This window comes from Rhineura floridana, chromosome 5, assembly GCF_030035675.1.
Source record: "Rhineura floridana isolate rRhiFlo1 chromosome 5, rRhiFlo1.hap2, whole genome shotgun sequence".
NCBI classification, from domain to species: domain Eukaryota; kingdom Metazoa; phylum Chordata; class Lepidosauria; order Squamata; family Rhineuridae; genus Rhineura; species Rhineura floridana.
Genome location: NC_084484.1, coordinates 155,911,018 through 155,925,695, shown reverse-complemented (window position 1 = coordinate 155,925,695; position 14,678 = coordinate 155,911,018). Strand labels below are relative to the sequence as shown.

At 45.6% G+C, this 14,678-nt stretch overlaps 1 protein-coding gene across 2 annotated transcripts; it reads right to left on the bottom strand.

The window, feature by feature from the left end:
- Window positions 1–453: 453 nt before the first annotated feature.
- LOC133385978 (complement C1q and tumor necrosis factor-related protein 9A-like) lies at window positions 454–14,337 on the bottom strand. 2 transcript variants are annotated; one of them, XM_061629584.1, is made up of 5 exons: window positions 14,258–14,319; window positions 13,293–13,461; window positions 7,387–7,567; window positions 4,946–5,008; window positions 454–2,674 (listed from the first exon to the last, which is right to left on the bottom strand). In XM_061629584.1, exons 3-5 carry the CDS (start codon window positions 7,550–7,552, stop codon window positions 1,875–1,877), a joined length of 1,029 nt encoding a protein of 342 aa, XP_061485568.1. In that variant the 5' UTR covers window positions 7,553–7,567; window positions 13,293–13,461; window positions 14,258–14,319; the 3' UTR covers window positions 454–1,874. The 2 variants fall into 2 exon arrangements, with proteins under 2 accessions (XP_061485568.1, XP_061485567.1); XM_061629583.1 differs by lacking the exon at window positions 13,293–13,461 and having other exon boundaries at window positions 14,258–14,337.
- Window positions 14,338–14,678: the final 341 nt, after the last annotated feature.

The following is a 14,678-nucleotide window of genomic DNA, read 5'->3' as shown; positions in this document are numbered from 1 at the left end:
CAGTCTAAATATCTTTAAGCAAGCTTTCAAGTTGTGCAGGTCTCTTGATCAGGTGAGCATACACCTATTGATTACACGATAATTCTGTAAACCCCCAAAGCTTTTAGCAGGCCACAGTATTGGTCTTGTTTTTCCTTTTTCAAATCCTTTCAGATTAAAAGGGGTTTTAAAAATGTACTCCATGGAAATGTTATTTTATTTACTTTTCCATTTCTGTAACTGTAAGTGTACCACATGGCAAAATAAAGGGGGAAAGCACATTGTTAGAATTGGGAGGGGGGAATGACAGGACTTTGATCCAGCATATCCATGCCAGCCCCTGACATGCTATTTTTCCCACTACCACTGACAGAAAACTACACTACAGAATACCAGCAGGACATCTATACCAGCTCAGTTTCCACCAACATTCTGGGGGACCTCTGGCAGTGTGTCATCCTGCAAGAGAGTCTTCCTCTGTGCTAGCAGAGTAGCACTCATGTTGTTTCTTGAGGCCTTTCTTGGCACAGGAACATAGGAAGCTGCCTTATACAGTGTGAGACTGTTGGTACATCTAGCTCAGTATTGTCTACACTGACTGGCAGCATCTCCCCTGAACCTTGGACAAGGATCTTTCCCAGCCCTACTTGGAGACATCAGGGATTGAACCCGGTACCTTCTGCATGCAAAGCAGATGCTCTGCCACTGAGCTATGGCGCTTCTATTCAGCCAGCCTCTGGGCGAACATAGGAATGGTCCTTAAATTGTACTACACGAATCCATTTTATTTTTTCTTTTATACACTGTCCTAAGATATGTTCAAACACAAAGCTCAAGATCACAGGCATTTCTGCTGAATAAAATTAATCTAGTTTTATCTTTATCTTATTCTTACATCTCCCGTATGTACATTGGCATTAGACATTTCCTTGTCAGTTGTAATGTCTTGCAGTTTTTCAGACACTTTAGACACTAACAGCTATTAGACACAAGGGTACAAGTGCCTTATAATGTGTGATGCTTCCTGTGTCCCAACCTTCCCAAATGCTGTTTTCTTGTTTGTTGAGCAGTAAACAATAAAAATTAAGATTTTTCATCACTTTTTTCATAGAGTACGTCACAAAATAATAGATATTAAAACTGACTCAAACATTACAATGAATAGGTCCCTCAGCTTTTGGATGACAATATGTTGAGCTGAGATGTCATTAGAGTAAAACTTTGATAGCAATCCCTTGCTTTTAATTCACTGGGAGGACAGAGGACAGGAACAGGATAAACCTAAGTTCTTCAGGTCCTGATTTGATATCTAGCAGAAAAAACTCAACAAATTTTGCTGTATTCGGTAATACCCAGGCATGGACATACAAAAGCGGGCTGTGCAAATTAGTTCAGTTTAGAGGTCTTCTGGCAAAGAACATGGAAGCTTAGTCTTCACAATAACAATAATAAGAAACACCGCAACATCCACTTATCCAAGATCCAGGTTAAGATAATTCTCCACCTTTGTGATTCTGAGGGTTACATAGGAAATACAGGCAGAATTTTGTATAAATTTTGGTGATATTACAGCCAGCTGGTCTAGATTTCAGATTTATTTTTGAAAATAGCAGAACAACATAATCAAAGGTGCACATAGTGGGTGGTATTCAGTGTTAGTCCTACTCACGGTAGACCCAGTGAAGTTAATAGACATGACAACCTTAAGTTCATTAATTTCAATGGACTAAAATTCATGAATTTCAGTGGGTCTGCTCTGAGTAGGAGCAACCCATTGTTTAGCATCAATCACTATGATTGGCAAGAAGTTGTTAATATGCCTTTGTTTCCATGCTAACCTTGATGTGAGAATAAGCAATGGTATATACAGTTGGCAACACATTAAAAACAATGGCTCACATGCTAGAGAGTAGTATAGGTGCTGATGCCTCTGAGGTACTAAATAAAAGGAAGCCAGTGAATATTGTGTCATCATCTGGGTCTGCGTACAAGCCATTAGAAGTCGGACTTCCATAAGTCTGCAACCATAACTGATCGCCTTTCTGAAGCTCCAAGATGGTCCCCCCTGAGGCCTGGTCTTCACCACTCTGGTAACTGTCTGCAGTGTGGAGCATCCTGCTCCCATTTTTAACCAGAGCCACCCTGACATTCCTTGAATAAACAGTGATGTGGTAGGTGAAATAATAGACACCAGCGATCTGACAGGTGAATACCCCAGTGGCTGTATCAAAATGGTTTAAGCCGTTATACATCACTTTGTCAAATCTGATGGGAACATTCAAAGGAGGAAACTTAGTGGTAAGACCTACACTGAAGGCACTTCTTGGCATCACTTGGGTACTGCCAAGCTGTCCCTTTTCTCCCCTGTCTCCCTTCCATCCCTTTTCTCCCTGGGTTCCTTTACTGCCCTTTGGTCCTGGGCCTCCCATCTCTCCTTTTGGGCCAACAGGGCCCATTGGTCCAATGGGACCCCTTAAGCCTATTTCGCCTTGGACTCCAATTTCACCTTTAAGTCCTTGTGGGCCAATGGGGCCAAGGTCACCTTTTATCCCCTTTTGTCCTTGTAGTCCCACTTCGCCCTTTTGACCTTTCTCGCCCACAGGTCCAGGGATTCCCTTCGGCCCAAATTTCCCAGGCCAGCCTCTTGCCCCTTTATTGCCTTTGTTCCCTTTCTCTTCAACTCTGCCATCAGCTCCTGGCGGGGAGGGGAGAAACACAACAATTATTTTAAGTATAATTAGTATCGGATTGTTGGAAGTATCAAGACAGCAGGAAAACACGTTTGTCATTTTTGTATTAGCGAACACGATGCTGGTAGGAGGTGGGAAGGTCAGGGACAGCCTTCTAATTTTCAGAGCAGCAGGGAAAATGTCACAGGAGAAAAGAGATCTTCCAGAGCTGTCAGTTGGGTTGAAAAAAAATGGGGATATGGTTTCCAAGGCAAAATGGTGGAAATAGGAAGATACCAGTCTACGCTTTGATTATGATGTGTTCAGTGCAACACTTAAAACTGACAGTGGGAGACAGCAACCTTTACTCTTCAACAGTGACATGACTTAATTCATGTGGCATAGCTGCAAATTAAATGCCGCCCCCCCCACAGTCCGTGATATTGTTTAGGCAACCCTATACTGAAATGTCAGCCAATTTGGTGAAGAAGTCTTGCTGTGCCAGCAGAACATCAACTAATGCAGGGGTAGTGACCATGGTGCCCTCCAGAAGTTGTGGGCTACAACTCTCATCACCCCTGACCATTGGCTATGCTTGCTGGGGCTGATGGGAGTTGGAGGCCAACATCTGGAAGACGCCACTCTGATTATCCCTGACTTAATGTGCCTCACCTGCCTAGGAAGCCTCTGCCATGCCCACCAACCTTGGGGAGTGGAGCACAGCTACAGGCAAACCACTGGCCCAAGGAAGGAACCACAGACAAAGATAACTTTTTTTTAAAAGGGATTTACAAGGAGGAAGAGAAAGGGAGCAAGGGATGGTGTCAACGTGGAAAGAGGCAATGAGCCATCTGCACAAGTGCACAACACAATAGGTCCTACACAAGACAGTGACTCCACCACCTGCAGATGTTTGGCCACTTGTTGGAATCCCTGGTTCACAGCAATGGCCTCCTCTGGCATGACCAGGCATCTATCCTTGTCCATTGGAAATGGACTAGCTGTCAGTCTCATGGGCCTTAATATCATGCAGGCACTGCTGCACCTCTGCCCACTAGCCCAGGGCATTCCATAGGATGCCTCCTATTTGCTGAAGCACCACTTGGATCCCAGCTGGCTAGAGAGGATTCATCCCTGTCCTCTCAGGAGCTGGTATCCTTGACAGTGACCAATGCAAGCAAGGAAGACAGGAAGTGATCAGGGCCAGCATGGCATATCCCTCCCCTGTTGCCCAGCCATAGCCATGTTGTGAAATGGCAAGGGGGGGGCACAAAGGAGGAGATGGCCACTGGGGATGGAAAGAACAGCTAGGCTGGGCTTTCCATACAGCCCTCTCAGTGGGGAGAACACTCCCAGCCCCCTCTTCAACAAGCTCCACATGTTTCCCTCTCCAGTTTTATGTACAGGAAATGCTTCTTAGCTAGAGATGGATGTAACTGTCCATTTCATTTTCTCATTGTTCCAGTCTTCCGTTCAGTTCTCCACATTTCTAATAGAAATGAAAATGCACCAACTTTTTAAATGCAAATTTCGCAGATGCTGCAGGTGTTGAGGAGTAGCAAGGTTGTAGAGGGCAGAGCTGGGTGGATCATGCAACCTGGACCGCAGCTCAATGGTAAAGCCTCTGCCTTGCAGCCTTGCATGCAAAGGTCCACGTTCAATCCTTGGTGTCTGCAGACAGGGCTGGGAAAGGCCTCTGCCGGAAACGCTGCAGAGCCACTACGTCAGAGAAGACCACACTGAGCACAATAGCTGAGCAATGGCTTCAGTGTAAGGCAGCTGCCTCTGTTCCCTGTGGCCCCTAAGCTAGCCTACTAGCCTCGGGTGCAACGGTCTTGTCCTGCAAGATACAAAGCCCAACCTGGTCAACTTCTGTATGCGGTGGACTGGAAGGGCATCCACCTTAGGCAGCAAAATATCTTGGGACAGCCTTGCTTTTCAAGAGAGAAAAAAACCATGGGTTGTATTCCACATAGCTCTACAGCAAAGATTCTGTCAGCATATGGATTTCTCCTTGCACAACGGAACATTCTCCCCCTCTCCTCCCCTCCTCTAAATCTGTTCTGGGGGTTCACCTCCCAACCCACCAGAGCAGATTTGAGGATGGCATGGGACACGCACAGGGGGGAGGAGGGGGGAAGTCCCATTGCACAGGCAGGAGTTGTTCACTTGAATACTGTCCTGTATGACCTCAGAAGAGCACTGAATCAAAGCCCATGAAAATTCAGCTGCCTTCATCCATATTTCCTCAGGAGCAAATTAAGATGTTTTTCAACGAAACCACTTTTTGCCCTCACCCAATTCTCCCTTTTCTCCATGTATGCCATCTGTGCCTGGTTTTCCGGGATTTCCTGGTTCACCTGGTCACCGAAAAAAGACAGTATTAGTTCAGCAGGGAAGTAGTCAACCAGGGTCTCGGGGGGTCTTAGACCCCTTACTTTTTGGGGAGCAGGGTCCCAGCAGGGCCCCTATGTCTCCAGAATCTTACGAGCATGAAAGGGGAATGTGTTAGTCACTGAGAAGAATCTTCTGACATGCTTTCTTGTCCTTTCCTGCTGATTGGAGCCAATCAGAGTGAAAGGAGGTGAGTCAGCCACTGAGAAAACTCTTTTCGGTAGCCAACACTCTCATGCTACTTGGGCTCCTAGGGACGTTGCGGGACAAGGCATTACGAAGGATCTCATTCTCAACCCAACAGCAAAAAAAGGGGGGGAGGGGACATGGCTGTGACTATCATGAAGGGACTCTGCACTTCTAAATTTGCCACTATAGTACTTCAGTTCAGTTAAGCATTTCATTCTCAAAAAGGTGATGCTTAAGCCTTATACTTTTGTACTGCCACAGTTATCTCACATCCTGCAAGAATGCCCAACTCTGTTTCATCAGAGAGAAGTAGAATGCACAGAATCCCAGGATATGCAAGTAGCATTACTGCAAGCGGCACCATTGGTCATTGCTTGCACATGTACAGCCACAACAAGCTGGCAAATTATATCACCCATCTAGATTATTATAGATACTGATTAAGTTAATAATAATAATAATAATTTAATTTATGTGTCGCCTATCTGGCCAATGGCCACTCTAGGCGACGTACAAATCAGTTGCAGTAAATGCAGCACAATAAAATACACATAAAGTACAATATAACAAGGAAACTATAAATAGGAATGATAACAGTTCAGAGTAATAGGCAATTAGTCCTGAAAATTAACCCTCCCCGGAAGTCCCAAAGGCCTGTCTGAAAAGCCAGGTCTCCAAGGCTTTGCGGAATACATTCAGGGAAGGGGCATGCCGAAGATCGTATGGGAGGGAGTTCCAGAGAGTGGGGGCCACCACTGAAAATGCCCTCTCTCTAGTCCCCACCAACCTAGCTGTTTTAGTTGGTGGGACTGAGAGAAGGCCCTGAGTGGCTGATCTTGTCGGGCGGCATAATTGGTGACGCTGGAGGCGCTCCATCAGGTAGACTGGTCCGAAACCGTGTAGGGATTTAAAGGTTAGTACCAACACCTTGAATTGAGCCCGGAAAATAACTGGAAGCCAGTGTAGATCGAATAACACTGGAGTGATGTGTTCCCGGCGGCGACAATTTGTAAGTAGTCGAGCCGCAGCATTTTGTATAAGTTGTAATTTCCGGACCGTTTTCAAGGGTAACCCCACGTAGAGCGCATTGCAGTAGTCTAAACGAGAGGTGACCAGGGCATGTACTGCCAGTGGGAGCTGATGAGCAGGGAGGTAGGGTTGCAGCCTACGAATGAGGTGTAATTGATACCAGGCTGCCCGGCTCACTGCTGAAATCTGAGCCTCCATGGACAGCCTGGAATCAAGAACAACCCCAAGGCTGCGGACCTGGTCCTTTAGGGGCAATCTTACCCCATTGAACATCAGGTCAACATCTCCCAACCTTCCCTTGTCTCCCACAAGCAGCACCTCAGTCTTATCAGGATTCAACTTCAACCTGTTCCTTCCCATCCATCCACTCACGGATTCCAGGCACTTGGACATGGTCTCCACAGCCAACTCTGGCGAAGATTTAAATGAGAGATAGAGAAAGTTCATGGCTGTCTGAGTTCAGTCTTGTCTGGTTACCTTTTATTTTTAAAACGAGAATCCCTATGGCCTACGGATGTAGTTCCCACTCATAAAGGAAGAGTGCATAGGATCTCTAAAAACATGGGTGGAGAATCTTTTTCAGCCCGAGGGCCGCATTCCCTTCTAGGCAACCTTCCGGGGGCCACACACCAGTGGTGGCAGGTGAGGCCAGAGGCAAAAGTGGGTGGAACAATTAATATAAATGTTACTTTGGTGTGATGGGCTAGTTTCTACACACACTCACACACCCTTCTCTACCCTCCAGGCAAGGAAGAGGCATGATCAGAGTTCAAAGGCACATTCCAGCCTGGCCAAAAATCAGTGAGGAGGTGTAGCATAGGGAAAGGGGGAGGAGGAGGGTGTGGTGTGGCCTGTGGAGAGTCCCAAGGGCCAGAGACAGAAGCCTGGTGGGCCACATTTGGCCCCTCAGCCTGAGGTTCCCCACCCCTATCTTAAGGGTGAGGAATAACTAATCCATATTATATGGGTCATCATCATGAGCTGAAAATTGCTCCTTGTAGGATGTGCCGTCCTGAGCTCCTTCTGGGAGAAAGGGCGGGATATAAAATAAATTAATGTGCATTTTTATACATCCTTCCAAAATACTCTGACACACATATCATCGGCATGCCTTGCAGTATGATACCTGTGTCTCCTTTTTCTCCCTTTGGTCCATCACGTCCATCACGTCCCGGTATGCCATTGTGTCCAGGGTTCCCAGGGATCCCAGGAAACCTTTCCATGCAACCGCTCTGTCTTTGTATTTCTTCGGTGCTGACTGAAACAGCCAGCAGAAGAATCCAGAGTTTCATCCTACCTAATTTCAGCTGAGAGCATCAATATATTTAAATGAAAAAAAAAAGTGAGAAAGGCACTTGGCAAAATAAATGCTATGTTGCAGTCATAAATTAGAGATTTTATGCAGTGTCATCTTGTTTTACATACATTTGTTCTGATACCGAACACCTATTCAGATAAACCAGGAGTGGTAACATATGTTGTCAATTTGGCACAAGGTTACATGGTGTAGCTATTTATACAGGAAGGTATTGGGGGGGGGGCTTGCATAATAGTCATTTAGATGATGGAGAAGGGTTAATATTATGAACATATGAAGTTGCCTTATACTGAGTCAGACCATTAGTTCAATTAGTCTAGTATTGTGTACTCTGACTGGCAGCAGCTCTCTGGGAACTCAAGAGGAGGTCTTTCCCAGGGCCTGCTACCAGGAATCAGGTTGTTTTAGCGGATAGAGATGCTTCAGACTTCCTGTATGCAGTGTGTACTTTGCAACAGAACTCTGGTCCATCTTCATAGGTTGCTGTATTCCATAAATCATTTAGGTCAGTGAGTAGGGATGGGGTTTGCTGCCTAGTTCCGATCCACTTGTACTCCGATAGTCCGTCGTTTGATCCCAATCCATCTTTTTTTGTTCCCACTTGCTTTGGTATTTGCTGATTCGATCTGCTGTGGGGGGGGGGTTGGTGATTCGATCCGTGGTTTGGTTTTTTGGTGGCAAATTTTGTTTTGTTAATTTTAATGTAAATGCTCATAGAAATGATCACAGTGTTCCACATGTTTTTCCTATTTACATATCAATGAGGCAGATAATCGCCTGTCTCTTGCCTCGGGCGAACTGATATGCTGCTTAATGATTCCCCCCCTTTCGCTATTGGCTATTCTTGAATTAGTTTGTCAGCAGCACTGCAGCAGCAGCATCACCACCACTAGTACCACCTTGTGTTTTTATTCAGACACACACACATTTAGCACAGAGAGAGAGAGAGAGAGACCCTGATGAGCTGAGGACAGCAGCAATTAAAGCCGCGCAGGGGTGGGGCAGGGGCAGGTGGGGCGCATGGATCAATCTCATCATCATAATGTTTCCCGTGCAAGAGGATGGAGATTCAGAATGCTCTGAGCTGTTTTGTTTGAAAAACATGAAATTGCAGGATGATTTGACAATTAACATTGATGACATACAGTACATAGCCTAGGGCAGGGCAGGCAGCCAATTTTTTTTTTTTTTGCATTATATGGTGATAACACAAGTTTTTGGTAATATATAATGGACAAATGGTGATTGTTATTACACTTACACTGTTACGAATGCAGCAACTTTGAGGAAATTATTTAAGGAATAAAATGGAATAATTTACAGGGAGGAAAACCCACCAATGCATAAATGCAGCATTTTCCCAAACAATAGACTCTACTTACAGTCTTCGTCATTGGCCTGATATATTGCAAGATGTATCAAGTACACACACACATTAATATGTACAATCTTGCAATAATCCTGACAATCCTGATAAGACATACTTTCCACCTGTTTAAGTCCACTGGGCTTGATATTTGCTTAGCAAACAGTGATGTGCGTACAATTTTGATGCAGATGCATACTCACTTCTGCATTAATATGTGGTTAAGCAATCCAGGACAGACAGACTATAGAATGATTTCTACCTTGCTTTTCAGCTCTCAAAGGAGCCCCAAAGGCACATAGAGTTACCAACCGTGCTCTTTTAAGAGTACATGTACTCTTTTTGAGATGGTGCAACAGCATACTCTTACTTTTCACTTATCGAAGCCAAATGTACTCTTTTTGAAATGACAAAATGATGGTAACCCTAACCTTACATCAATTAAAAACAAACTATAGCCAAAAGGAACCTAACAAAGATCTACAAAATAGAGACAACTAAAATACAATTCTACAACAGGGGAAACAAACAAACTTCAGACAGTCCAAAAGCTTGTTAAAGCAGAGATGTCTTTCCCAGATGCTGAAAAGCCAATAAGGAGGGGTTCAGTCGGCTTCCTAAGGTGGGGAGTTTCATAACCTGGGCGCCACAAACAATAAGGCCCTACCATGCACCCCAGCCACAAATTTCTGATGACAGAGGGATGCAGAACAAGTCCTCTGATGCAGAGCACAGTGGGCGGAAAGACTTATGCGGGAGAAGACGGTCCTTCACATGCTGTGGTTCCAAACTGTGTAGGCTCTTCATTTCGCATTGTCCTTGTAATCAACTGGCATTGTACCCATTTACCATTGTACCTATTATTTAACACATTGCACATGCAGAAATGGGACTTACTCTTTTAATCTGCACCGGATTCCCCATACAGGGGGAGCTCTTTTTTAGTTTCCATATACAGTACCAGAGCTTGGAAAGTTACTTTTTTTGAACTACAACTCCCATCAGCCCAATCCAGTGGCCATGCTGGCTGGGGCTGATGGGAGCTGTAGTTTAAAAAAGTAACTTTTCCGAGCTCTGCAGTAAGCATTTATCCCTGTTGTGCATGGAAGAGGATCACTAGATTAGAAGAACAGCTTCTAATAGTACTGTGTGTATGTAACTAGGCCTAGGTTTGCAACTACTGTCCCCTGTTCCCTGACCGAAAAAACTAAATTCACTTCAGTTTTTGTTAAGTAAGGATTCATGCCATGTGAGCAGGCACTTTCTATGGTAGTTTGCTATCACGCCCTAGCTAAGGGCTTATTTTTAACATTTCCTCACATCCAGAATCACGTGGCAATTCCCCCACCATCGCCCCACCCCTTTATTTAACATTTGTTCAGTTTTATTGTCACAGCACATCTCATTCCCAAGCTATTAAATTGTCCAGGATTTCAAAATTCAGCGCTTGCTAGCTGTGTAGAAAGATATGGGTGAGCCATAGCTTGGTGGCAGAGTTCATACTCTGGACTCATGAAATCCAGGTTTGATCCCTGGCATCTTTGGTTAAAGGACGCAGGTGAAGGGAAAGACCTCTTTCTATCTGAGACCCCGGAGAGCTGCTGCCAGTCTGGGAAGACAGTGCTCGGCTGGATGGACAAATACTCTGACTTGGCATAAGGTTGATTCCTGGATCCATTTCCTAAATAGGTCAGACATCTATGGTGCTCGTAGGAGCTATCATATGGTTCCCAGCTGATTTTCCATCCCGAGAGCTGGAGGGATCAAGCCTGTTTAGGTCCAGAAGCAGAACACTGAGGCCATCTTTGGATGTCTCCTCCAGGTGCCTCCACTATTTAAGGTAAAGCAGACAGCCTTGTAGCCAGCCTTCCTTCTTAGGTAGGGCAGCAATATTTCTAAGTGAGGCATTTGGGGGGGGAGAGGCGCACAGAGCCTGCCAATCCCTTCCCCTCCCTGGTGGAGAGGATGTGAGGGCCAGGCCAGGGAAAGGAAAAGGCAATGACCTTCCCCCTCACTCCTCCTCCATTAAGGAATACTATACCAGTTCAGCCTCCCCACCAGGTGGGCAAGGAGAAACAACAGATTCATACCCAAAGCAACATTCCTGGAGGAAGAAAGAAGATGCCAGGATGGGAAAAGATTATTACTGATAGGATAATGTGTCTTTTGGCCTGGCTTCATTTTCCGCTGGAACTTTGGTACACTGTAGTTTTTGCCTTTTAAACCATGCAACAACGTTAACCTCGGTAATGAGATTGTTTATAAGTAACAGAAAGTTTATCATCAATGCAGTTAGCAAGATGGAAGTGTAAGAAATTCCTGTACAAATGTAATTCTAACTGTAACTGTATTTTTGTTGAAAGTTGTTGTTGCTGCTTTTTAATAATGTTATTACCTCGTTATTTATTTTTTGTAAATTGTACTGTTTTTATTGATATATATTTCTATATTTGTGTTTATTTTTTGTAAGCCGCCTCCTTTTTTGGCCTCCTTTTGGCCAAAAGGAGGGATAGAAATAAGCCATAATAATAGAGGGTTGAATATGGCCCAAGGCCTGAGGTTCTCCATCCCTGCCATAATACAAAGTTCTAATATTTAATTCTTCAATAATATACAGGCTGGTTTTTCAGGATCACTTAAGTAATTACAGGCTGATTGTGATCATGAAAAACCCACCCTCAGTCAGGGAAAATCTTACAGACTTTTGGGTGCTCTACCAGATGAAGCTTTTGCTGTGCACTCACCCTGCTTTATTCACTGAATTTTTCAGGGGGTCCTACTCTTAAATTGCTTCTGTTCTTAAAATAGGCTACCATTATTTAAATGGAGGTTGTCATTGTCTGTCATGTCACAAATAAAAAAAAAAATTCCAAAAAAAATCTGTGTGTGTGTGTGTGAAGCAGAACTGTAGGTGGAGGGCAGTGCACCCATTTGCCTCACCCTGGCTGCAGGGCTGAAGGTAGCTGGTGGCCAGGGACAGCCTTCTCAGTGATGAGAACCCGTTGGTGGAAATCTGTTCTCAAAAAGGCCCACCTGGCACCAACATTGTTAACATTTGGACATCAGGCAAATACGTTTTTATTTTCGGGAATTTTCACGTCTCTCGTTTCATGTGTTGTGGCTAGCTTTTATTGCCTTGTTTTAGAAGCTCTGCTGAAAGGTGGTATATGCATCTTGTAAACAAAACAAACAAACACAATGTGATTCAGGCCACTTTCTAGATGTCCTTTTAAGGCAGGGATGGAGAACTTTCTTCAGCCCAAAGACTACATTCCCTTATGGGCAACTTTCCAGAGGCCACAGGAAAGTAGTGGGCAGGGCCAGAGGCAAAAGTGGGCAAAGCAACAGACATACCTCTGTACATTCAAGCTCCTTTAAAGCCACCCAAAAGTCAGAGGCTTCAACAAGCATGTCTTTCTGTTCTGGATCCAGGCAAGCAAGAGGCATTCTCACTGTTCAAGCACACATTCCAGCCAGGCAAAATCACTCAAGGAGGGTGCAGAGCAGGGCCAGTGAGAGGCATGGCCAGAAAAGAAGGGAGCCCCAAGGGCCTGATAAAGACATCAGGAGGGCTGCATTCTGCCCCTGGGCCCTGAGGTCCTCCACCCCTGCTTTAAAAGGAAAGTCAGTAACTCATTGATAACTTAACTCCCATAATCCCTGACCATTGGTCATGCTGGCCAGGGCTGATGGGTATTGAAGAGTCCAGCAGCAACTGGAAGGCTAAAGGTTGGCCACTCCAGGTTCAATCCCCGCCATCTCCATCCAGTAGGGCTAGAAGAGATTCCTGCCCGAAACCTGGGAAAGCCACTGTCAGTCAGTGTCGACAATACTGAGCTAGAAGGACCATAAGGCAGATTCCTATGATAAACCACACGGTTTGCATGGAAATGGTACCAGGTTCAATCCCAGGCCACTCCATCTAGGGCTGGGAAAGACTCTGGCCTGAGAGCTTGGAAAGTTGCTGCTGGATCATTCTTGAGCTAGAGGAACCAATGGCCTGACTCACTACACGGCAGCTTCCTATGTTCCTAAAATACATGGTAGGGTTTTCTAAAAGGAGGCTATACATTCAACCCCTATGGATTCGCTCATCTACTTCCCAGACATAATGGGCACAAGTCTTACCTTTTCCGCTACTGCTTAGCAGGATACTGTTTTTGGGCATGTTGTGTTTAACATGCAGGGACTGTAGGTGAAGGTAGAACAGAGGTAGCTGTTGGGTTGGTTACTAAGTTCTAAAAGCTGTTATCCAGTTTTCTGATATGTTCAATGATTAATGCAGAGGCTGGTGCCAAGATATTTACGTGGAACGATTTCAGTATTTAAATATTAATTATCAGCGTACCCTGTTTTGTCTGTTTTCCAGTCTAGCCCCAAAAGTCTCTTCTTATTAGCCACACCGTGTTTCACTATGATGCAACCCACCCAACAGATCCTGATAGCCTGGAGCTACTCAACAGGGGCAGAGCAGAGGCATTACTCCACAGCAAAGGCATTATTCTGGCCATGCGTCTCTGTGTGCACAGACATTAAATGGAAAGGGGAGAATGATGTGAACGAAGATGAATGCTGGAAGATTCAGAACAGACAAAAGAAAGTACTTCTTCATACAGTGCATAGTTAAATATGGAATTCCCTGTGGTCTACCTATGTCACAGCCCCGCCCCTCCCACCATCCATATGTGTGAAGGAGTTCTACAAGTGGAGGGGGTTGAGACAGGGTTCCCCCCTTGCATGGGGAGCTGTGCACACATACTGATGTAGAGGCACAGAGCTCCTTCACATGCTGGCTGAATGTGTGGGTGGTGGGGAGTGTGGCCATGGCACACAGCAGTGGCCACGCTAGACTGTGTGGCCCTGTGATCCCGCTCAGGAGTTCTGAGTTGATGGATGTCATGCAAACCCCACTACTGTCTCCCAGCAACAGCAGCTATAGAAAACGCCTGGCTCCACCCAGGTACAACAAAATTCACTGCCCCCTAGTGACTGGTGTAGCACAGTGGGGAGGAGAGCCTGGCTGGGAGTCCAGAGTCTGTGAGTTCTAATCCCCCCTCGTGTCTCCTGGGTGTCAAGGGCCAGCTAAAGATCACCCCCACAGTGAGTGGCTTAGGGGTTACGTGCCCTGCCACCTGTGCAGCCGTGGGTAAGCTGCATAGTCCCAAGGAGCCCAGTTGCCCCCCAGCTGGCAGTTGCGGACAAGGAAGGGGCTGGCTTGTGCAGCTGTGGCAAGCTGAGCAGGCCCTAGCCAGCTGGGGAGGACTAGCCTCAGAGGGAGGCAATGGTAACCCCCCCCCTTTGAATACAGCTTACCATGAAAACCCTATTCACAGGGTAGCCATAAGTCAGGATCGACTTGAAGGCAGTCCATTTCCATTTCAGTGACTGGAGCACTGTCCACACTGTCTGGGGTCGCTTCCTGATGACGTGCTAATGAGAGCTCAGCCTGATGGATTTGCAGCGAGATTAGACGTCATTGTCTATCTAATGAGCATTCATCTTGCTTTGTTTGTGGAGAGATTTAGATGATGTTTCCAGTGCATTTCCCCTGTCACTTTGCTTATTGCAAAAAGTCAGATCTTTGGGGGCAGCAGGTTTGTTTTGCAAGAAGCTCCAAATCAGCTCTAATTGCACAGCCTTAATTTGCTGGGTTGTGATTAAATCCCACCCCAAAATAGGGACAGTTTGGAGGCACCCTGGCTGAGATGGCCATTCCTTGATCTCATCTCCAGTT

Excerpts from the sequence above, each read along its gene's own strand:
- LOC133385978 (XM_061629583.1), bottom strand. Across the intron at positions 5,009-7,386 it reads GGGAGAAAAAGGAGACACAG|GTGAACCAGGAAATCCCGGA; the intron begins GTATCATACTGC and ends TTCGGTGACCAG. Across the intron at positions 2,675-4,945 it reads TGGAGAAAAGGGAGAATTGG|GAGCTGATGGCAGAGTTGAA; the intron begins GTGAGGGCAAAA and ends CCTCCCCGCCAG.